The sequence below is a fragment of the Alligator sinensis genome, unplaced genomic scaffold (assembly GCF_000455745.1).
Source record: "Alligator sinensis unplaced genomic scaffold, ASM45574v1 scaffold398_1, whole genome shotgun sequence".
Classification (NCBI taxonomy): Eukaryota; Metazoa; Chordata; order Crocodylia; family Alligatoridae; genus Alligator; species Alligator sinensis.
In genome coordinates, this window is record NW_005842708.1 from 527,542 (window position 1) to 552,894 (window position 25,353).

The window sequence follows — 25,353 nt, forward strand, 5'->3', positions numbered from 1 at the left end:
CATCCCCTCCCCGTGTTCTTCCCAGAGCTCAGCTTCTGGTTTTTCTTCATACAGGCACTGTTGCACCTTCTCGAAGGAGGGCTCCACAGCCTGCACTAACTGTGCCCTCTTCTGGAGGAAAGCGGCCACGCGCGTGATCATAATCTTTTCTTCCCTCCATTCTAATGTCTCCAAGTGACTCTGGGCAGCTTGTGCAGCCTCACATGCCACACTGTTGGAATCCCTCACGTCCTCCAACTCCTTACTCAGCCGGGTAACCTTTTCCCGGAGTTGGACATTCTCTTCGGCCCCTAACTGCAGGCACGTGGCCAGCAGCCACAACAGGCACCCCTTCTTGGGTTTACCCTGGGCGGCAGCAGCAAACCTAGCCCAGTGATTGGGTGTGGTTCCCGGGTCACTCCAGGCAGGCCTCAACCTATCCTTATCCCACCCGGGATTCTCCGTCCCTGTCATTTCCTTAAGCAAAGCCACCAACGGGGCCCACCCAACTCCCTCCATTCCGACCTTTTTCTCCGGACCAGAGACTCTCAATCCTGTTCATGACGCTAATTTATGTTGCAGCCACCAGCGGGAGGGTTCAGGATTGAGAGAGTGGTCAGAGGTAAAAAGGTAAGCAAGTTTTATTGACCTAACAAACACACAACTACGCGTGATATAACAAGACCACAATGACAGACCATAACAATTCATGTCGGCAACTTATCGGCAGTCTCCTCTGATGCCTGATGTACGACAAGTTCCTCTTCTATAAAGCTCAGCGAAGTTAGGCATCCCCGTTCTGTGCTGTCCGAGGGGTACCAGGAAGAACCCTGGTATTCAGTCCTTGGGCTCCTTAAGATCCACGGGCTCACTGAATCTAGGTCAACAGCTAATTTCTAAATTAGTAACTTCTCTTACAATGCTGCATCTTCCTTCTGATAATTTCCGGATGTGCTAGCCAATTTATAACTTCTGAGCTACCCTGTGGACTCACAGCCACTCACTACAAACTTTCCTTATAACTGAGTACAGTGCCTTTGCATTTTTCTGATAAGGTTAATTTTAACTGTGCCACTACGTACAAGGCCTCACTACATACAAGGCCTGACTAATCTTTTACTTTAATTAAACTCTTAGCAGCAACATGCAGCTCTATACATAAACAAACAACAGGAAACACCTGGTCTAATCCTCACAGAGCATTCAGCAAGCACCTTCGACACAATTTTCAGCTGTCACACCCAGCAAGAAAAACATCCAGATTTCTCTTGAAGGCATTCAAAGTAGGTGCTTGAACAACCTCTGTCCCCATGCTATTCCAGACCTTGGGGGCTTGGACAGTAAAGAAGTTCTTCCTTATGTCCAGCCTGAAACGGTCATGCAGGAGTTTATAACCGTTTAACCTTGTCATCCCTTGGGGCGCTCTGGTGAACAAACGTTCCCCCAGATCCTGGTGAACACCCCTTATAAACTTATAGGTGGCCACCATAGCTCTTAGCCTCTCGTCATAAGGTCGGTTTTCCTGACCTCTGATCATGCGTGTGGCTCTTCTCTGGACTCTCTCAAGCTTCTCCACATCCTTTTAGAATTGTGATGCCCCAAACTGGATGCAGTACTCCAGCTGTGGCCTCACCAAGGCCGAGTACAATGGAAGAATGACGTCCTGAGATTTGCTTGAGAAGCATCTATGGATGCAAGCGAGCATTTTGCTTGCTTTACTAGCTGCAGCATCACATTGAAGGCTCATGTTCATCTTGTGGTCAATCCTGACCTCCAAGTCCCTCTCGTCCAAAGTGCTAGCCAGTGTAGCACTGCCGAGCCTATAAGCATCCTGCAGGTTTTTCTTCCCAAGGTGGAGAACCTTGCATTTTTCAGTGTTAAACACCATCAGGTTCTCGTCCGCCCATTTCCTGAGCCTGTCAAGGTCAGCCTGGATTGGTCCTCAGGTGTGGATGCTTTACTCCAAAGTTTGGTATCATCGGTAAACTTGGCCATTCTGCTTCTGACTCCAATGTCCACATCATTAATGAAGAGCAATATAGGTCTAAGGACAGAACCTTGAGGGACCCCACTGGTCACAGGGCACCATGACAATTGACTTCCGTCAATCACCACCCTTTGGGTCCGACCACAGAGCCAATTCCCCAGCCAGCGGATCGTGGTGGACCCAAGGCTGCAGTTGGCCAGTTTTAAGAGGTGATAATGGAATACCAGATCAAAGGCTTTTTTAAAGTCAAGATATACAACATCAATCTCTTCCCCCTTGACCAGCTGATAGGTCACCTGGTCGTAAAAGGAAATGATATTGGTTAAGCACGACCTACCCGCAACAAACTTGTGCTGGCTATCCCTCAGGATGTTGCCATCAGCCAGTCCGTTAAGAATGGCCTCTTTGATAATCTTTTCTAAGACCTTCCCTGGGATAGAGGTCAGGCTGATGGGCCTGTAGTTTTCTGGATCCACTTTCCTCCCTTTCTTGAAGATAGGCACCACATTGGCCTTCTTCCAATCTTTGGGCACTTCACCAGAGTGCCAGCAGCTCTCGAAGATCTGTGCCAGGGGCTGAGCTGTGGTGCTGGCCAGCTCCTTGAGCACTCTGGGGTGTAAATTGTCAGGGCTGGCTGACTTGAAGGTGTTCAGCCTCTCAAGGTGTTCCTTCACGAGGTCAGCATTGATGGAGGACAAGGAATCACCCTCACCCAGGCATCTCTGTCCTGTAATGGGCAGGGGCATCCCATGGGACTTGTGAAAGACTGACACAAAAGTACCCATTTAGTAAGTGGGCTTTTTCCTGGGCATTGGTCATCAGTTGTCCCTTCTGGTTTAGCAGGGGTCCAGTGTTGCCCTTGCTTTTCCTCAGGCTCCCCACATATCTAAAAAAGGACTTTTTATTGTCCTTGATGCTTGTAGCCAGCTGGAGTTCCATCATAGCCTTGGCTTTCCTGGTTCGCTCCCTGCAGGTCTGGACCAGTGCAGAATATTCCTCTTTGGAGGTAGATCCCATCCTCCATCCTTTGTAGGTCTTTCTTTTTAGACGCACGAGGTCCACCAGTTCCTTGTTGAGCCAGGGGGGCTGCTGTGCCCTTTTTCTGCCTTTCCTCCAAGACAGAATAGCCTTAGCTTGTGCATCTAGGATTGCTCCCTTGAGGAACAACCACTCTTCCTGGACTCCCCTCCCCTTGGGGTCATGGTCCCTTAGGACCTCACTGACAAGTCTCCTGAGCTTGTCAAAGTCAGCCCTCCTGAAGTCGAGGACCTCTGTACTGCTGACTGACTTGCCAGCTTTTCGGCGGATGGTGAAGGTGATCAGCTCGTGGTCGCTGTCACCTAGCTTCCCTTCGATCTTTAGGTCACTGATTAGGTTGTCCCCGGTTGCCAGTTCCAGGTTGAGCAGCTCTTTACCTCTCATTGGCCCGTAGACTTCTTGAGTCAGAGCTCATCCACATATGTGAAGAAGCTTTGCAACTGTTCGGATTTGGCTGAGCACTCTTCCCACGAGATGTCTGGGTAGTTGAAGTCTCCCATGACAATCATGCACTGGGAGTGTGCATCCTCAGCCAATTCCCTGGTGAACTCCTGGTCAAGGTCTTGATCCTGGGCAGGAGGTCTGTAGTAGACTCCCATCATTGTGTCCCCTGTACCATGTTCCCCACAGATTTTAACCCAGAGTGTCTCCAGTTGTCCACCCTGGGTGCCAATGTCGGCTTGCAGGAATGTGTAGCTTTCCTTGGTATAGAGAGCTATACCCCTGCCCCTTTTGTCCACTTGATTTTACCCGTGGTCCAGTCATGGGTGGAGTCCCACCAGGTCTCCGTTATCCCTATGACATCGTAATTATTTGTCTTAAGCAGGAGGACAAGTTCCTCCTGTTTATTCCCCAAGCTCCTGGTATTCGCGTACAGGCATGTAAGTGTCCCCCTTGGGGGCCCTTGCCTTGCCTACTGGTTGTTTCAGGGCTGGGGCAGGGGTGGGCTCCCTTAAGTGCCTTAGCCTGCTGGCTTTGCAAGGGTTGCTCAGCGGGCCAGCAGTGGCGGTAGCCCCTCCCATCCCCCAGCGGGCTTAGTTTAAAGCTCGGTGGAGCAGGTCAGCCAGTCTGGCTGAGAAGAGCCTCCTCCCCAGCAGAGAGAAGTGGAGACCAACCCTTCCCAGCAGCTCGCTGCGTCTCTCACCAAAGAGCGGGCTGTGGTCATGGAAGCCAAAGCCTTCCTGATGACACCAGCGCCACAGTCTTTGGTTAACTACCTGAATCCTCCTCTCTCTCTTCAGCCCATACCCCGAGACTGGGAGGATCAAAGAGAACACCACCTGTGCCCCCAGACCCTTTAACTCTGCTTCCAAATCCCTGTAGTGCCTCATGACCTGGCTGGGAGCGCTTCGAACCGTGTCACTGGTGCCCACATGAATAAGGAGCTAATGGGCTGGAGGAGTTTAGGGATTTTCTCCGCAATGTCTCGGATATGGGCTCCCGGGAACTAGCAGACTTCCCGGATCAAGGGTTTGAGGTGGCAGATTACCCCCTCAGTCCCCCTCAGGATGGAGTCTCCCACAACAAACACTTTGCGTTTTGTTTTAGGGAGAACAGGGTTGGTAGCTGCAGTTGAACCTGTGTTGCCTCCGGGAGCTGGCAACTTGGCAGGCTTTGCTGGGGCTGCAAGAGGTTCGTGGTCCATCCCCTTGGCTGGACAGGATGGGAAGACCCGGTGTCCTCCCTTGTCCTGGAAGGTGACTGTGGTCAACCCTCCACCTCCTGGGGGAGAAGAGCCTGGCAGTAGGAGCTGATCTTCTGCTCACAGTCCCTGATGGCACGCAGTCTCTGGACTGTGACCTGGAGCTCCTCCAGCTGGCATGCCAGAGGCCCCAAAGGAGAGCAGACCTCACAAGGGGAGGTGGCCATGCTTCCGGTCCCCAGGGCCTGAAAAAGTGACAGGTAGCCCCCGCAGCTGAGAGGCAGGGGCTCTGTCTGTGTGGAGCCCGGAACCAGGGGCTCCGTCTGGGTGGAGGCCTCTGAAGCGCCAGAGTCGGGGGGCCACAGACCCTGAGGGGTGCCTCGGGTTGCGGCACGTGCCCATCCGCAGCATGCTGCTGAGAGGCCAGCCGCAGCTGGGACTGCCTACCCTAGGGCGGGGGCTCACAGGCAGGGCCTTAGGCCCTCCCACTCACCCTCCTGTGCAAACTCTGCGCTAACTCATGCGCCAGGTAGACAAGCGCGCCTGTTTGCAGCTGAGCTGGGCTAGTCTGCTCCCACCATGGCCCCGCTTACCTCCGGCTACTGCTGGGGGTTGGCGGGGGGGCTCTGCGGCAGTTGGGGGTCTCTGGGGGGCTTTGGGGTGCGGGGGCACGACAGGCTTTCATCCGTGCATCTCGCACCGCTCCCTAAGCCTCTCTGGGGCTTTGTTCCTTTGGCAGGCCCTTTTAAACTACGCACATGCACAGTGGGCCTGCCTCTGGCACTTGTCTACTCCTGGGCAAGGCAGGGGGCCCTGCCCAGGATTTGGAGGACCCTGCCTGCCTGGAGAGGGATCGGTGAGTACCCCCTCCCCCTCCTCTACTGTCCCCCTGGGGGCCTGAGCCGAGTAGGCGCCGGGGCAGGGCAAGACCCTCCCCGGTTCCTAATCAGCCGCCTCCCTGCAGCTGAGCTGGGCTAGTCCCCTCTCACCACGGCCTCGCTTACCTCCAGCTGCTGCTGGGGGTCAGCGGGGGGGCTCTGCGGTAGTTGGGGGTCGCTGGGGGGCTTCGGGGTATGGGAGCGCGAGGGGCTTTCACCCATGCGTCTCGCGCCACTCCCTAAGCCTCTCAGGGAGAGGAGAATTGAATGTAGGTCTCTTACAGTCTGTGTGACACTGTTAATCAAGGTATTGTAGAAACAGAGTTTGCTACCACCACCTCTCTTACTAACCATTCTCCTGAAAGACAGCACAGGTGTCTACCTTCAGTTTACCATTCAGGCTTGTGATGCCATGTAGAAGGAGGTGCCTCCTTGCAGCCCTCCATAAAGCAGAGGGGCCTGAATTTAGGGCTAGCGTCTCTTTAGTGTTTCTCTATTGACTTGCTGTAGGCAGGGCCCCACTTCGGGGGCTAATTTTAATCCCATTAAACGATGTCTTATGCTTGTGATTATGTAGAGGCCTGCACCTGGATTGTGCTCCTGGGGTCAAGTTAGGCATTGCAGTGCTCAGTATTGCAGCATTTAAAATATTTTTTAAAAATCTATTTCTCGATACTCAGGGAAAATAGGGTAATGTCTGTGCAGGGTTGACCCCAGGTACAACGTGACAGGTGGCTGGAGGCATAAGCCAGGGTGCCTCACTATTTGTGCCTGGCTTGAATCAGTTTTCCCGTGGACAGGTCTCAGATACAAGATATACCACTTCACAGGTCTGATTCAGTCCCTGGACCCTACAGGAACTGTTGAATACCTTTGTCGGTTTTAAATAAGCCATTGGAGGTACAGAAATGTCTATCTGTGACCAGAGGAGTGATTTTTTTCATCTCACAAAAGTCATGATCTGGAGAGAACTTGTACCATCCAACCTAGATTTTTCACCCTGAATAGTCTGGCTACTACCATTGTCAGATTTAGACAGGTCACTTTCAGCCTTAGCCTCTCACTTGCGTGTTGTTTTCCTTTGTTTTTCTCCCTCTGCCATTTTCTAGAAATCTTTCATTTCTTTTCTTTTTTTTTAACAAAATACTACATTACCCAGTACTGGTAAAGGTTTTTAAACAGACCCTTTTGTTTATGTAGGTAAGGTACAAATGGCTTGGATTTATAAAAGAATGTTTTACTTTGTACACTTATTTTTTTGTAGAATAACTTCATACTCCTTGTTCTTGTAAAACCTGGTTCAAAGTAAACCCAATAGCAAAATAGTTTTAGCAAACACAGATAAAACTACTTGTAGCTTTTATATACTGCATTTACTTAAATAGAATATTACCCTTATTATAAGACAGCCTTCTGATAATTGGATTCTATATATGGAAAAATTATAAATTTCTTATAATTTTCCAAGTATAGAATATAATTATTGGAGGTTTGCCTTGAACGTGTTCCTTTCCCACTGCTACAGCAGGGAAAATAAATCTGGGGGGAGATCAGGTAGCCCTTTGTTCTCTGCGTCCCCTCAACTTTTTCCCCTGGGAGCTCCTTCACCCTCTCCTTACTGTCAGGCTCTGCTCTTCCTGAGCACATAGAAGTAAGGTGCAAATCTGAAAACAATAATCTTAAAATTAAACATGACTGTAGCAATTTGCATATAGTACCCATACACTTAGTTTATCCAGAATTGATGAATGTTACCTTTTTTTGAAACTGCTGCAAGTTTTAGCACAGGTACTCTACAGACACTTTTGAGCAGCACTTGGGCACCTACTTGTATGTAGTACAAGCTATACATGCCAAAAGTTCATGATTTACCACATGCTTCATTGGGCTTGGCCCCACTAGAGTTAACAGTATTTCAAGCCACGGTGTCCCACAGCTCAGTGTTGCTCAGTATGTGTGCATACTCCAGATACCCCTCCCTGCAAGGATCCATGTGATAAGTAGCCCTCCACTCATGACTGGACCTATGTGTTCTTGTCACGAGGCTTGGGATGCTTCAAAAATGTATGTGCAGATGCAACACAGGGCAACCTGGTCTGGCTTCACCTCATGGAGGGCAGGGCCACACTAATCATATGTGCCAAGCTGAGAGAGGGGTTGACAGAGGGATTCTGGGTGAACTGCATGCAGTGTCATGGCTCACCATTGACTTGGAAAAAAGCATACTTGCCACTGACTCTAATGGGCAGTACCATATGTCTTATTCAGGTGGGCTGCCCTTACTTATCCTTGTGATAGGTTCCCATCAGTAGACTCCTCCCTAGCTTGCTCCTGCAGCCTTATGGATGAGGGCAATTAAAACTCGGGGGCATCCGAACCCCAAGCCTCTGGGCTTGGGCCTGCACGTAGGATGCCTGCCAAAAGATTTGGAAACATCTGAAGTCTCACATGGGGTGGAGGATGTTTGCCAGTAGCAGGGCCACTTATGTATCTTGACTGACTCATGGATTTGGAATTGATTTGGCTTGGCACATGAACAATTACCTTTAAAAAAAAAAAAAAAAAAAAAAAGCATGTTCCCATCCATATGTTTGCCCAATGTGGGCCATGTATTTTATAGTCATGCTCAGTGTTGACTGCATTTAATCAATTTCATAGTAGATTTCCATTGCTGAGCATATGCTGCTTTTGGCAGCAGTTTAATGATAGACAGCTTATTTAGTGAGATTTCCTTGTATGCAGTTATAAGACAAGGGTTTTTTTTCTTATGCCAATGGGGGATGGAGGGGGGAACCTCATCTTAAATATACACACCATCTTTACTTGAATACAAGACATGCGAGGCACAGGATGTGACAGTACCAATCTATTCAGTGTTTGTTAGGTCTGAGCTGGGGTTCTTTGTCCAGTATTGGGCACCACAGTTTTAAAAGGTTGTCGAGAAACCGGAGAGAATCTATAAGTGAAGATAAGTGGGTTGAAATGCAAACTAAACAAGGCCAGGTTGAAGGAATTGGTATGTTTTGTTGGGAAAAAAAAATAGTTAAGAGGTGGATCATGATAGCAGTTACCAAATATTTGAAAGGTTGCCATAAAGAAGTTAAAGACAATTTTTCCCTTGTTGCAGGGCCAAGAGAGATTGAGTTTAAAGTAAAGCAAAACAGATATAAATTAAATCTAAGAAAAAAAATTCTAAATGTAAGAAGAGTAGGACAGTTGAATAAGCTGCTTAGGGAATCTTCCTCATCTGAGGTTTTCAAGATGAGGCTGAATAGGCAGCTGTCTGGGATGATTTGTCTGCATCTGTGCAGTGGTTTGGATTAGGTGACTTCTGATGTCCCTTCCAGCCCTTTCATCTTATGATTCTATGAAAAGAGTGGATCTTTTTTTTTTCTTTTTTTAAAGATGGATGAAGAAGCCTCGATGTGGGGTTCCTGATCATCCCCATTTAAGCCATAACCGAAGGAAAAAGCGATATGCGCTAACTGGACAGAAATGGAGGCAGAAGCATATAACTTACAGGTATGTTTTATTTTTTAAAGAGTAATATTTTGACATGTACTATTTACTCAGCTACAAAAAGGGAAATGTATATACTTCATACATACTTATGACCCTCTGCATTTGAGAAGATGTGAAGGATGAATTTTTTTGTAAGCTGCTAAGCAACTTTGGAGTCCAAATTTCATTTTCAAGTAAAATAAAATTGGGCCAGATTTAGGCCAGATTTTTAAATGCCTTCAGGTCGTATCATTAATGTGCATAACCTAACTTATATAAAAAAAGATAAGAACATAAGACATTCCACATTGGTTGGATCAATGGTCTGCCTAGCCTCTGAAAGTGGTGAGTGCTAGATATTTCAGAGAGAGAGTATATGAATGAGGCATGCCTTCCCTGACATCAAGCATCATTGTTTTAGGGATGTCAGAGGATACATGCCAAATTGCTCTGTTTAATAGCTCCTAAGGAACCTATTCTCCATGTATTTATCTAATCCCTCTTTGAACCTGGTTACATTATCTACCTGTATGACATTCTGCAGTAGTGGGTTCCACAAGTTAGCTACATCCTGTGTAAAAAAGTACTCTCTTCTTTGTTTTAAACCTGCTTCCACACAATTTCACTGGGTGCCCTCTACTTCTTGTATTCTGGGACTTGGTTAATAACAGTTTTCTATTCACCTGGTCCCCTTTCATCATTTTATAGATCTCTGTCACTCCCCCCCCTCTTTCTCTTTTCCAAACTGAAGAGTCCTTATTCTTTTTAGTCTTCACTGTACCATTTCCAGTTCCAGCTCATCCTTTTAAAGGTGTAGAGACCAGAATTCATGTAGTAGTCAAGTATTACTACTTACTAGTAGTCAAGCTGCTCTGAGGCTTTTGGATAGTGTGGGATATAAATCTAATAAATAAAATGTGGGCTCATCATGGATTGATAAAGTGGCATAATAATGCCTGCTATTTTGTTTTCAATTCCCTTCTTAATGATACCCAACATTTTGTTGGCTTTTAGTTGCTGATGCACATTGAGCCAGTGTTTTTGGAGAACTGTGTACAAGAACTCCAAAGTATCTTTCCCGAATGGTGACAGCCAGTTCAGAATCCATCACTATAAATACAGGCAGTCCTCGACTTACAACGTTTTGAGTTACAACGGTTTGAACTTAAAACGTATATAAATTGACACCCTGTTTTAATTTTCTGATGTCAGTTTCAACTTTACAACGCTTGATCTGATGTGATGCCACGCCAGCGAACAAGTTCGCTGGGTCACCCATCTCCCTGGAGAACATCTGTCCAAACTTCTTCGGACACTTTCTTTAAGAAAGCAGACAAGACTCCAGAAAAACCTGCAGCCAAGACTCCTGAGGAGACTCTAGCCAAGAACCGTTCAAAAAGTCCAACCAAGAGCCCTTAAAAAGTCCAGCAAAGTCACCTCAAAGAAGTTTTTCCAAATCAATACGATTGCTATTTACAGTATAAATACATTAATGTAGCTTAATTGATTGAGTACAAAATTCTGGGGTATTTTTGGTGAAAATAGGGTATCGGGCCTTGGTTCAGGAACCAATTCCCCATTTATAACATTGTTTTTTATGAGAAAATTGGTTCTGAGTTACAACGTTTCGACTTAAGACGCTGTTTTCAGGAACCAATTGTGTCATAAGTCCAAGGACTGCCTGTATATAGTTGAAGTTATTTTTCTCCATATGCGTTCCTTTGCACTTGAAATTCATTTACCAATTTATTGCCCACTCACTAGTTTTCTGAGATCTTTCTTCAACTCTTCAGCATCATTTTAATATTAGAACACCCATAGCAATTTAGTATAATCTGGGAACATTGCAAGTTCACCATGTTTTCCATTTTCCAAGTCATTTTGGAAATGTTGAACAAAAGCAGCTCCAGCACAGATTCTTGAATTCAACAATTGATCTTCCATTCTGAAAAATGACCATTTAGCCCAACTTTTTTCCCATCTTTTAATCTGTTTTTGATTCCTGAAAGGGTCTTCCCTCCAATCCCATAACAACTCCATTTTTTTAAAAGTCTTTGGTGAGGGACCTACCTCACCAAAAGCTTCTTGAAAATCCAGGTATATTATATCAACTGGATGTCCCTTGTGCATATGCTTGTAAATGCCCTCAGAAAAACTCCAGCAGATCCCTGAGACAGTATTGCCTTTTACAAAAAAACACACTGACTCTTCCACAACATATTGTATACATCCAAGTGACCAGAATAGAAGTGAAGCTCACCTGTCTATAGCAACTTTAGTAGAACAGATGTTCAGTGCACTAGACCAGCTTGAAAATGGCTAAAACCGGTTTGAGATGAACCAGGAAGGGGTCTGGGACAGACATTGCATAAACAGGTTTGACCCAAATTAGTTAAGTCTGCTACTACATTCAACCGGGTTTAAGTTGAATCAGACTCCCCCAGCACCCCAGATGCTTTGCAACTCTGGGCAGGGCTGTGTTCTCAGCTCCAGGCCAGCAGGGCAGGCCCCTCCCCTCTGCTCCCTGACTGGACCTCGGCAGAGACTGCAGGTACAGCAGCATCTGCCTGGCTTCCTTCTGCTTCCCTGTCCCCACCATTCCTCATCACTTCCTGTTCAAGCAGGAATCCCCCCTTCCCTCTGTCTTGCACAGACTCCTCTCAGTGTTAGCTAGCATACCACATACTGACTACTGTCCATGCTATGGAAGACGGGACAAAGGCAGACAGCACAGTATCAGCTTAGGGCTTTTTGGAGCTAATCAACAGGTAGCTGGTAATGTCCCTCCGTTCCTTCCTTGGAAAAAGTTGTTTAAAAAGAGCTTGAACTAACGAAAGAGGCATATGTAAGTAAATGCTGTGTAACTCCCTGCTGGCTCTCAGAAGAGCAGCAAGGGGTGGAACCCCTCCCTGATCAGAGCATCCTGTCTGGCCTGGCCATGCCTCCCCTCAGCTCAGCACAGTTCAAGGGAAGGGAGGGCTGCTTTAGTGCCCCCCAGCTTCTAACCTGAGCCACTGCAGGCATGTGCCTGCATTTCTGGAATGAAAACCTGCAAAGACTAACCTGCAAAAAATGAATCTATTCAGGCTCAGGGTTTTTGAATGTCTGTCCCTAGCCCTAATGTCCCTACCTACTCTCTGGCTGGCTTTCTGCTTTTGCTGTATTTAAACATATTCTTGTTCTTAACTTTAGAATCTTTTGCAAAATGCCCCTCAAATTTTTTTTGGCCTGTCTTATTTTACTTACACTGACTTTTGACTTGCCAGAATTTGTGTGATTTCTTGTTTTCCTCATTTGGGAACACCTTTCATTTTTTGCCTCTGATACCTTGCTACTAAACCATGCTTTTTTTGGACTCTGAAGTCTCCTCCTTTATTTCTGGTGTAAGCTTTTCCTGAGCCTCTAAGCTGGTATTTTTAAACAGCTTCCAGGCTGCCTGTAAGCCTTGTCTGTTCTTCTTAACTTTTTTCTAACTTACTCATTTTTTGTGGAGTTTCCCTTCTTGAAGTTAAATATTGGGATGGTTCATTTTTAACTTCAAACTCCTACCTAGTAGTTTATACCATCTCTCTTACACTTCCCTATGGTGTTTGCACTCGCATGGACCATGAACACCAGCTCTTCTCCAGCACTCCAAAGCTGCCTGTGTGCATATCTCATGAAGCTGACAACCTTTGCACCTGGCAGGCTAGTCAGCATGTGGCCCCCTTGGATGCCACAAACCTAGCTACCTACATGTCTAATGATTGAATCCCCCACTACCCCTACCTGCTTTTTCCTATCTTTTAGGATCCCTTCCCTTGAAGGAATATCTTCGCTGTAAGAAGATACTATGACATCAGCTGGAGTGTATGCGCCATCTGAAGAATTGTTTCCCTCCATCCCAGCTAGATGCCCTCCTTCCCTGAGATTCTTATCTTCATCAGCACAGGGGCTGCTACAATGGAGGTGGGACTGCTGTACAATGTCCCTGAAAGCTTCATCTATGCACCTCTCTGTCTCCCTTAGTTGCTTCAGTTCAATCGCCCTAGCGTTGAGACAATATATCTGTTCTCTTTAGGCCATGAGCTATTGGCACTGGGTGTACACACTCAATGCCATAATTTTAAATAGCTCCCACACTGCTGTTGGACTTCTACTTGAATTTTTTTCTCTTGCATTTTTTCTCTTTGGTCCTTAGGAAAGTTTTGTTCTAGTTTTCTCCTTTAGATTAGGGAATTTCAGTGTATAGATTGACTTTCTGTTTACCTTATTCTGACATATAGGAGCTAACTATACACTAAGAATTTGAATTTAAAATCTAAGGTCTAAAGTTCAAATTTTAAGTGGATAATTACTTTAGAGTAACCAATTTAGATATCAAGCTGTTTTTTTACCAGAAATTTTACTTTGAAAGCTCTCCTGTTTGCTGAACACCCCTCAGTGAGATTCATTTTTATATTTCAACTCTGATTGGTACTACACACTCCTTTCTACACAATACCTTGCAGACTGGCTTTCTCTGGTCACTAAGGGCCTTGTGTTCAGCCCTTTTTAAACCAGTCAGTCCCACCACCTTGTTAAAAGCAAAGTTCTTTCCCAGACATGCACTCTCCAAACCGAAACAATCCTTTCCCACATACACTGTTATCACCACCAAGGAAAGTCAAACAAGAGACAGTCAGGCAACAGACAAGCAAACTTACTCATCTTCCAGAAAATGAAACAAGAATCATCTTCTTTCTTCAGGTCATGCTGTCTTGGTAACTGTCTTGTTTGCTGTCCCCTTCTCATGTGACTGCTGAAAACTTGGTGTTTTTTAAAATTCCTTTAAGTACATATCTGCACATTTAGGCACATAAAGAGCAGGGCACTGGATTAGATGACCTCTTTAGTTCCCTTCCCTCACTATTTTTCTATGATTCTTTCATATCTGCTGTAAATCTTGCCCTTGGTAATTTGTTTAATTTATAATCAGTGGGCCTTTTCCTTTTGAGTTATTGCAATCCTCTTGAAAATGTTGCCCAGAAAGCTGAAACATTTATGTAATATACTACTTTAAATATGCTGATGAGTAACAAAAGCTTCCTAAATATTTATTTTTAAACAACTTGTTTTGCTGAGGTGGTAGAAGGCTGTGCTATTCATATACATTTTCCTGCTTTCAATTTTTGCTGAGCTCTATGATGTGTGAAGCAATGGTTTGTAAAAATCTGGTGAGCAGTGAAAATGTTAGCAATAATGATTTGTTCCCTAGCTGCATTTTGGTTATATGGTATAAGACTTGAATATATTTTACTGACAGTTTTTTAGAGTTGTTACTGAATGCTACACATTAACTTATTTTTGTAAAGCACTCAGAATTTTTTTGTCACTTAGAAACATAAGAATTTGGATTTCTTGCTTTTTTAATTTATCTAATATCTTGGATCTGTATCAAGTCTAGAGTTACAATGAATGCTCTAGGGACTGTCTTAGTTGAAAGGAGTTGCAGTATAACGTCTACATTTTATTGGCAATACAAACTTATGGAAAGCATTTCTAAGAGTATGCACAGATGTACATGTGAAGTACTTAAACCCTACCCTAATTTGAAGTGCTTCTAATTTGGGGCATTTTAGTATAATACAAATGTACAAGCCCTCCACAGCTACAGCACTTCATAGTCTGCCTGAATGGATGCAGTTTTGCTGCTCAACAGTCGGGGCTGGTAGGTAGACATCCTATTATACCTCCCAGCCACAACTTCCCAGCTGCTTCCAAGGACAGACATGTGGTAAGAGCAGAGGCTTATCGGTACTTGACTCCCCATGCATCCTACCATTGTAGGTCAGTTTCATATGTATTGCCTTTCAGCCAGGTGCAGAGAATGATGCCGACCATTTGCTTTCCCTCCAGTCTCTCATGAAGCAGTACTGCAAGGTATTGCCTCTGCTTCCCTGTTCTTGGTGGAGGATCTTTGCTTACATGGCCATGCTTTCTGTACTATTCCAGCATGTTTGACAGTGCCAGGACCCTGGCATATGAACAGCACTTCCTTGAAATGTGCTATGTGTTCTGCACATCTGAGAGTCGCATATCAGATGAGAAAGATGTATGAAGCTCCATGAAGGATGTCCTTCTCTAGGATCACCTGCAGAGCATGGACTACTGCTTCTTTGTCCAGGACATAAATACTAGATGATGAGAACGGACAGCCCTAGGAACCAGGAATGAGTTGTGGAAGCATGTAACAGGGACCAAGCCCTGTTAATTAAATAGGACTAGGCAATAGAGTTAGCAAGCTCTAGAGCCCTGGATAAGAAGCAGCTGGCAGCTAAGTAAGTAACAGCCTGCTGAGAAGACCAGAAGAAGACACTTGTAGCCTGCTAAGAGGATCCTAGGTCAGGTGATGAGAAGGAATCAGGGGCTAAGTAAACCTGCCCAAGAAGCAAAGGGGGCAGTCTGGCCTGGGCAGAGTGGGAGGAGGGAACTCACTGCTGGGAGCAGAGAAGCAGTACAGGAAACTAGAAACTGTCCCTGGCTGTGCTCATGAAGGAGCAACCTGTGCTGAGTGGAGAAGCAATAAGAGAGACAGAGGGACCTGTGAGTAGATCCTGAAGTGCATGAGCTGAAAGAAGCCAGCAGACTGAGTAGAAGCTTTGGGAGAACTTAGAGAAAGGCACCTCAGCTGCACTTGATTGTGTTCAGGTTTTGTTTTATGTTGCTGTTTTGGCTGTGAGGCATAGATTCATAGATGTTAGGGTTGGAAGGGACCTCAATAGATCATTGAGTCCGACCCCCTGCATAGGCAGGAAAGAGGGCTGGGTCTAGATGACCCCAGCTAGATGCCTATCCAACCTCCTCTTGAAGACCTCCAGGGTAGGGGAGAGCACCACCTCCCTTGGGAGCCCGTTCCAGACCTTGGCCACTCTAACTGTGAAGAAGTTCTTCCTAATGTCTAGTCTAAATCATGGGGATGGCTAAAGGGAAGGAAAGAAAGCCGCACTGAACATGTCCCATGGAATATTGTTGAATTGCCTGGCTGCCAGAGGCCTTGTGAACTGTAACCAGTCAAAGAATGAGAGACGGGGCAGCACCAAAGACCACCATTCTGATTCTCTGGAGGCAACCTTCCAGAGTGGCAGGTGAGGACAGGGTGGTACCTGGAGTGAGATCCAAGTAGAAGAAGTGGGATTAGAGAGGTTACAAGGAGGTACCCTTCCCACCACAGGTAGTTGATCCCATTATACAGCAGAACTTTAGGATGAGTAGAGCCATCTTCCCAGATATCTATGCTAAGCTGGCCCCATTATTCCAAAGTCAAACCCCCAGCATAATGTTGCCTATGACCATACTTGGCATTTGTCATCTGGAAGTTGGCAATCACTGGTAGTCTCCAGTCTGTCACCAACCATGTCAGCATGCACAGGTTCACAGCCAGATCAGCCATTCAGGTGTGCTGCACCATTCAGAAGGTGCTGGTGCTATACTATTTCTGCCTCTTCAATCTTCAAAAGATCGTATCTGGAATTGCCTAATGAGCTTTCCAAACTGTATCAGAGCCACTGATGCCTCCTATAGGAGTATGTAGACTGCAAGGGGTATTTCTTTTATTTGTCTGCAGAGTGTCATGAATCACAGGTACTAACACTTTGTTCCATGCTATCATAGATGTCTGAACAGTTGTTCTACAATATTATTACCAAACAAGTGGACTCGTGGGTTCTCCCAGCATCCCACAGTCTTGGCCCCCTGGAACTCTGTGTGACTCTGTGTGGCCACTCTGGCCCTGACTACAGAACTCTACTGCCCAGAGTTGTCACCTCCTAGATGGCCACTCCCACCTATTAATTGCCCTGCATAGCTCTTTGCCAGCCATTTCATGCTTGCCACCTACCTGAGACCAGCATCATATCCTGCATCCACCGCACGCCACCAGGAACCTCTATCCACCTGACCATCCAGCTGTCTGGAAGAACCCATTGGACCCATCCACCATGCACTGAGACAAATTCAGACCTCCATACCCCCACACAGCCATCTGTCCTCCATCTATCCATCATGGCCATTCAATCTGATGACACTAGTGCCTTAAGCAGGGAGAAGGTAGTGCATTTAATTGCCATCTGAGGTGAGATTGAGAACTAACTGATGTTCCAGTCAAGCCACTGAAACAAGGCAGTCTGTGAACTGATTGTGAAGGAAATGGCAGCCTGGGGACATGACCATGACAGTCCAGTGCTGGTTCAAGTGCAAGGTACGGAAGCAGCAGTTTGCAAGGACATGGGACAGCAACTGCATGTTGTGCCCATGTAGAATCATGTGTGCTCACTATGAGAAACTGTCCCACATCTTCCTAGTCAGCAGCATAGTTACAGCTAAAAACACAGTCAACGCAACAGCTTGTGCCACCCAGAAAAGGGATGAGGATTACGATGTGACTGGTTGAAGATATGCAGCCCCCACAGGCCAGCAGAGCAATAGGAGCAGTGAGCCAAATCAGATCCTGCCAAGTAGAGTGGACTCCCTGGCCATCCACCAGAGCTGCATGGCCTCTGAAATAGACCGATGCTTGGACAGTGAAGATGTGGAGCACCCTGCCTTCCCACCCAGCATTCATCATCCCAGTTGGCCTTCTCCCAGTATGGACCTGGAATTTTTACCCACCCTGTATACAAATCCAACATCTCCTGGCTGTGCTGGAGATGACCATGTGTGAGCATGAGTTCAGCTGACTGAGTTTAATCAGGTATATTACATCATTCTGTGATCCACTACCCTCTGCCTGGAGTCTGGAAAAGGATTCAGCATGTGCAGGACACACCGGCAGCACCAGATGAGTGGCCTCTATTTGAGAATTTGGAGGCACAGCATTTTTAGGAGCCAGGGCCCCTCCACCTTGACTGGAAGGGGCTTGGACATGGGCTCCCCCTTGGCCTTGCAGATGTGCATCCTGTATGCAGAGACCACAAACTGGGGCACATTATGCATGCTAGCACCCATGGCATCCTCAGGCACTTTCAGCAAGCCTTGGGATGACCAATAGCATGTTCTGCAGCCCACCTGCAGCTGCTAAGCTGGTAGTTAAACAGTTCTTTCTGGCCATCCAGACATTAATTTTGAATGTAAGGCAGGCAAAGGGACAAAATTCCTCTACTCCATCAACTCAGTGAAGGAGGAGTTCCTGAGTATCCTTGTGTTGATACCCTGCTTGACTAACTAACACTGACATATATGAAAGGGCTACAGTGGTCTATACCTGCCTGAAGTACAATTAAGAAGTAGCCCTTCTGGTTGAGGAATTCATGGCCACGGTGCACAGGGAAAGGGTAATAATCGCCCCAACACAATTGAAGAACCCCAGGCTGGCCAAATCATCCATGACTTCCTATGGGTTGACAAGACATATGCACAGGGCCATCACCTGTTGGACCTCTGGACACACTTCCCATGTTGCCTCTCCAGCCATCAACTTAGTTATGCTGAAATTGTTTGCCACAGACTGGAGGCTGTCTAGGGTTGTGAACTTCCGTAGAGCAATGGTAATGCACCTTTCCACAGATAAGAGCGTCCTCATCATTGTTATCTGCCACTGTACGCATAGCACAGATATCCATGAAGGTGCCCCTGAACATGTGGAAATTCATGCACCATTGCTTATCATTCCATATGGCCATGATGATCCTCTCCCACCAGTTGCTGCTCTTCTCCCTGGCTGGAAAATGCTGCTCCTGGTTTGAAGCTGCTGCTAGCCATGATGTGCTTATCTGTGGCCAAAACATCTGTATGGTGGTAGCTGCTGTTGCAGAGTAGGATCCAGATGTAGCCATGGACCATCCATTATTTGGCAGCAAGCAGATGGATAAGGTTCAACCCCGACAAGTACTGCCCCCTCATTCTTAGAATGAGTCATGGTGGCAATCAAAGTAGTCATGGTGGCAATCAAAACCTGCCAATGTCACCTTTGTACTCAGTCTTGTTCACAAGGTGTGCAAGGCAATGACCACATATAGATTTATAGCAACCAATGAGGGTGGAAGCTCCAGATCATGGTGAGGGGAGGCAGCAGAAATGCAGTGGAAATACAGGTGGCAGTGATCAGGGTCATGAGCTGAGCAGTGAGTTGCACCAAAATCCCTCCCACAAAAATTTCACTGCCCACAGTTTGAACAACCAAAGGGCATTGTTCAGGGCATTATTGCATTACCCTTGGCTCAGTGCTGGCAGAGTCGGGAACCTATGCACACTTGACCAGTGCCAGGCATGCTGGTATGTATGTTCTCTCCAGCCATCCACTGGTGAAAGAGTGATGGTGTAGTCAGCCACTCATTAAATGCACTTTGAAGGACAATGTGTAGTCATGCCAATCCATCAACTTCTCCATTCTAGGACAAGTCACAGCATAGTCAGTTCTGCAACAAGTGCAACATATTTTTAAAGTGAGAGAGGGAGTTTGCTTGGGAGTTTGACACAGGAAGCTGTGTGTGTGTGCACATTTACAGGTGTTGTGTGTCTTGGGTGGGTTTTATTTATTTATATACAATTTCCTTGTTTAACTTTCTGCAGCCAAAGTGTCCTCCAAGGAGCATAGGAAGCATCAGTAGAGAGCAGATCAGCAGTTGTTTCTTGTGTGGGATGTGCTAAGTTCATGTGCCGTGTTGGTTAAATTGTTAAAAAGCCCTTTGATTGATCTGAATGTGAATTCAAGTCAGCAGGGCCTGATGGACTTCATTCCAGGGTACTGAGGAAATCAGCAGAGGAGATTTTGGAGCCCTTGGCAATAATATTTAAAAAGTAGTGGGAGATGGGCAGAGAGTGCCAAAGGACTGGAAAAGGGCCAACATAATTAGGATGACCATACATCCTGGGCAAACTGGGACAGTCCCAGTTTCTGTAGATTGGTCCCAGCCAGTTGGTCAAAAGTCCAGGAGTGGCATCCAGTGTGGAGACAGACTGGCACGGTGTGCCAGGCAGGGAGTGGGCAGGCACCGCTGCTGCTGGGCAGGAGCAAGGTGGGTAGAATGGATCTGTTGCCTCCAAGAACTGGGACCCTTGCTTAGAGACTGTGTTAGGTGACCCTGCAGTAGCCCAGAGCTAGGTGTGCATATCCTAGTTCCATGAGAGGAAATTTTTTTTTCACCCCTCCCCTTGCACATCTGTACTTTTTACTGCTGTTTGCTTCATAAAGGAAGGGTGGTGTAACTGCTCTGAGGTTCCAGGAGTGGCCATGACATCTCTGGTGGCCCTTTGGCTCCTTTCCTACTCTGGGTCTTGGATACCCTCCCTTCACTCTCGCCTGCTAGATGTTGGTGTTCTTAGTCGATTTAGAAAAGTGAGATTGTCCAGGGGTCCTAGAACGAGTATTACTCTGACCTCCTGCCTGCAGATCCCCCTTGAATCTGGCTGGACTCGATACAAAACTTACACTCTGTCATTTCTTCCGTTTTGGCCTGTACATGCTCCCAGGGTCCCTGTTGTCTTATGAGCTATTCACAGCCTCTGACCTCCCTTAGAATCCTGACCATGTCTTGCAGGTGTTAACAATCAGTTATTTCAACAGGCACTTGGCACCAATCCAGTAGCGGGCCACCTCAGGCCCCGACACCCTTGTTGGTGCCTCAGCCTTCTTGACCTCTGCCCCTTTCCTCTCTCTAGTTTACTTAGCTGAGGCCTTCTGTGCATGACCTGGTTTCTGGGTTCCAGCCCTGGTCTTGCCCTTCTGGGCTCTGACTCCTGTCCCTCTTGGGTTTCAGGCCCCTGACCCTGGTTCTCGTCCCTGCTGGGCCCCTGACCCTTTTTCCAGTACTCTTCCTATTTGTGTTACCCCTGGCAGGGCTCAAGGCAGTTGCACACCCTGCAGGCACAGCTGTGACTTCTAAACCACCCCTGTAATTGCAAACTCAACCATCAGTTAAAACTCAAACCAAAACTAGAGGTGCACCAGTACATTGGTCCCATATCAGATTGGCACTGATACGAGGAAAATTGAGAGCATTGGCAATTGGCTTTATTTTGTCTGTCTGTCTGATGTGGCCGATAAATGCTGCGTGTGTGCTCACAGCCACAGCGCAGCGCAGCAGGCAGGCGGTCAGGAGCTCAGTGCTGCAGTGTGGAGAGCACCCGTGTCCAGCTGGTAAGTCTGTTGTGGGGGGAAGGAAGGGTTAGGGGGCCATAGGTTGAGGCCCCCATGGTGAGGGAGGGAGTGGGAGTGGGGATGGGGCTGCCTGTGCACAGGGCAAGGGCGGTTGCCGCTGTGGGCTGGGGCCAGGGCTGCACTGGGCTCTTCCCAGCAGGGGCTGGGCCAGGTTCTGCTCAGGGTGGGCAGCAGTGGCACAGGCAGGAGGGGTTGTGGGGGCTGCAGCCACCCCAAAATCTGCTGTAGCTCCTGCTCCCAGCACCACCGTCGCCTGCCCCGAGCACAGCCCTGCCCAGCCCCCTGCCGGGAAAATCCCAGCACAGTCCAAGCCTGCAGTGGCAGCCCCCCCTTGCCTCACATGCAGATCTGGGGGCACACGTCCCCCATGGCCTCTCAGGGTGCACGCAGCACTGGGAGCTGCCCCCTCCCCTTTCTGTGCCACGTTCACGAGCCATGGCTCTGTCCCATACCCCACCCCGGCTGGGCAGCACCTGCCCCAGCACCAGCCCCACTGCCTCCCTCACCTGGGGGGAGGTCTTGATCTGCCCCTCCCCACATCCCTTTCCTCCCCACACATCTTCCCCCACAACAGACTTACTAGCCAGACACTGCTATCCACGCTATCCAGCTGCATATCGGGATTGGATTGATATCGGCGGATATGCCTTGTTAAAAATCAGCCCTCAGTGTCGGCCCAAAAAATCTCCATCGGTTCACCCCTAAACAAAAACCATAAACCCCCTGGGCATAACTAAACTTCTAGCCTACCATCTGTATACCTGCCGCTGTTCATCTTGTTCTTAGTGCCCTGCCAGGCCTTAGCCTTTATGTAACATCACCAGCCTGGCAGAATCTCAGTCAGTCACCCAGCAACTGTCATCTCTCTGCACAGAGCTCTTTCCCCAGTGGCTTCCAGGGCCAGATTGCCTGCCTTGGCTCAGCCCTGGACTTATATCTCCCCGGCCCTGCCCTTTTCTGGTCAGGTGACTGCCCCCAGCTACCCTCAGGTGCTTTCTGGCTAGCTGGCTTCACAGCAGGTTCACTTACTGCTGCTGTCTGTAAGAGTGTATTGTCTCCCCTGTTAGACTTCACCTTGCTGGATTATTGCAAGGTAACCAGCTCTGTGATATGCCCTAGGCCTGTTTTTCCCCCTTGGCTGGCTGTTTTCCTTGTAATTAGCTCCTCTTACTGCTCTTTCCTCCTCAAGTAACAGGAGTCTTCTGGCTCTCTGTTACAGGCAGCAAGAGCTTAGGACTTCTGGGTTTTATTTGGGCCTTTGCCCCTGGTTCTACTTGGAGTGAGCTGCTTCCTCATTGCAATGCCTCAGCATCTCCACCTGCAAAATGAGTTTCAGGTACTGCCAGAGGGAACAGAAGGTAGATTCCACTCCTGCTTGCAGTATGCCCCTGAAGACCTCAGTTGGAAAGGGTGAGAAGGGATGGTTTGGACTCCATCAATAGGAGCATTAGTTGTAAGACATGGGAGATGGTATTGTCTCACTGCTTGGCAGTGGTTATTGTCAAGAGTATTGTGTACAGTTTTGTGTACATTTTAAAAATGATGTGGAGAAGATAGAGAGGGTCCTGAGATGGGTGACAAAAATGATCAGGGGCTAGAAAGGCAAGTCATATGAGGAGAAGTGAAAAGAAATAGGCATGTTCAGGTTGTGGAAAAGATTCATAGATGTAGGGTTGGAGGGGACCTGAGCAGATCATCAAATCCGATCCCCTACCCTGGGCAGGAATGAATACTGGGCTCATATGACCCCTAGTAAGTTTAAGCTCATATGACCCCAGCTAGGTAGTTATCAAGCCTCCTTTTAAAGACCCCTAAGGTAGGAGCCAGCACCACTTCCTTTGGAAGCTGGTTCCAGATCCTGGCCGCCCTGACTGTGAAGTAGTTCCTCCTGATGTCTAGCCTGAACCTACTCTCAATCAACTTGTGGCCATTATTCCTTGTGACTCTGGGAGGCGCTCGGGGGAACAGGGTCTCACCCATTCCACTCTGGTCCCCCCGGTAAGTTTATAGACAGCCACTAGATCCCCTTTCAGCCTTCTCTTGTGAAGGCTGAACAGGTCCAGGTCCTGTAGACTCTCCTCGTAGGGCCTGCCCTGCTGCCCCCAATCATGCAAGTGGCCCTCATTTGGACCCTCTCGATGCTGGCCTCATCCCTCCTGAAATGCAGTGCCCAGAACTTGATGCAGTACTCCAACTGTGTCCTGACCAATGTCACATCCAGGAGCACATCCGTGAGGGACCAGCAGGGGAGATCATGTTTAGGGGCAACCAACATGGGTTCATTCAAGGCAGGTTCTGTCAGACCAACCTGGTGGCCTTCTACAACCAGGTCACAAAATCCTTGGCCGCAGATGTTGTGGTGGACATAGTCTTTCTGGACTTTAGGAAGGCCTTTGACACTGTCTCTCACCCCATTCTCATTAAAAAATTAGGTGACTGTGGCATTACCTACACAGTCAGATGGGTCACAAATTGGCTGGAGGGCCGCACCCAGAGAGTGGTGGTGGATGGGTCTTTTTCGACCTGGAGGGATGTGGGCAGTGGGGTCCCCCAGGGCTTGGTTCTCGGACCTGCACTGTTCAACATCTTCATCAGTGATTTTGGATGAGGGGGTGAAAAGCACCTTGTTCAAATTCACAGATGACACTAACATGTGGGGAGAAGTGGGCACACTGGAGGAGAGGGACAGGCTGCAATTAGATCTGGACAGGTTACAGGGGTGGGCAGATGAGAACAGAATGGGTTTCAGTATTGACAAGTGCAAGGTATTGCACCTGGGGAGGAAGAACCAGCAGCATACCTACAGGCTGGGGAACTCCCTTCTCGTCTGCACAGAGACAGAAAAGGATCTTGGAGTCATTATTGATTCCAAAATGAACATGGGCCGCCAATGTGGGGATGTGGTCAGGAAGGCTAACCGCACCTTGTCATGCATCCACAGATGCATCACGAGCAGGTCCAAGGAGGTGATCCTCACCCTCTATGCGACACTGATCAGGCCACAGTTGGACTACTGTGTCCAGTTCTGGGTACTGCACTTCAGGAGGGATGTGGCCAGCATGGAGAGGGTCCAGAGGAGGGCCACTCGCATGATCAGGGGGCAGCAAGGGAGGTCCTATGAGTGGAGGCTATGGGACCTGAACCTGTTCAGCCTCCACAAGAGAAGGCTGAGAGATGATCTGGTGACCATCTACAAACTGGCCAAGGGGGACCATCAGGCTGTGGGAGAGTCCCTGTTCCCCCGAGCACTGCCAGGAGTAACAAAGAATAATGGCCATAAGTTGACTGAGAGTAGATTCAGGCTAGATATGAGGAGGCACTACTTCACAGTCAGGGCGGCTAGGATCTGGAACAACTTCCAAGGGAAGTGGTGCTTGCTCCTACCCTGGGGGTCTTCAAAAGGAGGCTAGATAATCACCTAGCCGGGGTTGTTTGATTCCAGCATTCTTTGCTGCCCATGGCAGGGGGTCGGACTTGATGATCTGCTCAGATCCCTTCCGACCCTACCAACCATGAAACTATGAAACACAGAGGGGGAGGATCACCTCCTTGGACCTGCTTGTGATGCATCTGTGGATACATGACAAGGTGTGGTTAGCCTTCCTAATGATTAAGGGGACCATGATAGCATTGCTCAAATATCTGAAGTGCTGCCATAAAGAGGAGGGTAGATATATTTTCTCTTGCTTTAGAGAGCAGGACACATACCAATGACTTGAAGTTGCAGCAAAGTAGTTTTAGACTGGTTATCAAAAACAAAAACTTGTTTAGCATTAGAACAGTGAGGGAATGGAATAGACCACCTAGGGGAGTTGTAGAATTTCCATCATTGGACATTTTCAACAAGAGGTTGGATAAGCATTATTCAGGGATGATCTAGGACGGAGTGACTAGCCTACAGGATGTGTACTACAAATGGCATAGGCAGCCTTTGTATTTGGCACATAGCAGATCAAGGAGGGGAAAGCAGCACAGTGGCAGATAAGACAGGAAGCAGAAAGCAAAACATCAAATTGGCTATGAAGTATAGGGAAGAAAGCAGAGCAGCACGGAAGACAAGGAAAGGAGATTGTAGTGGCACTCGGGGACAGTGCGGGGCTAATTTTTAGCGCACAGTCAAAAAAGGTTGGCTCCCACTGATCTAGGAGTAGCCGTGCCTGAAGTGCTCTGTGAAGAGCAGCAGTTAGAAGCACAGGAGATGTCCTTCCTTACC

The 25,353-nt window shown here is 47.7% G+C and overlaps 1 protein-coding gene across 3 annotated transcripts in view; it reads left to right on the top strand.

The window, feature by feature from the left end:
• The window catches only part of LOC102381092 (matrix metalloproteinase-24), a 253,273-nt gene that overhangs the window by 34,942 nt on the left and 192,978 nt on the right, over positions 1-25,353 (top strand). For 2 of the 3 annotated variants that reach the window (XM_025216074.1, XM_025216073.1), the window contains one exon: positions 8,930-9,046. In XM_025216074.1, the coding sequence (XP_025071859.1) occupies positions 8,930-9,046 (117 nt within the window). Of the gene's footprint in view, positions 1-8,929; positions 9,047-12,814; positions 12,974-25,353 lie in introns of those variants that run through there. The other variant, XR_003096342.1, reaches the window with a different exon arrangement.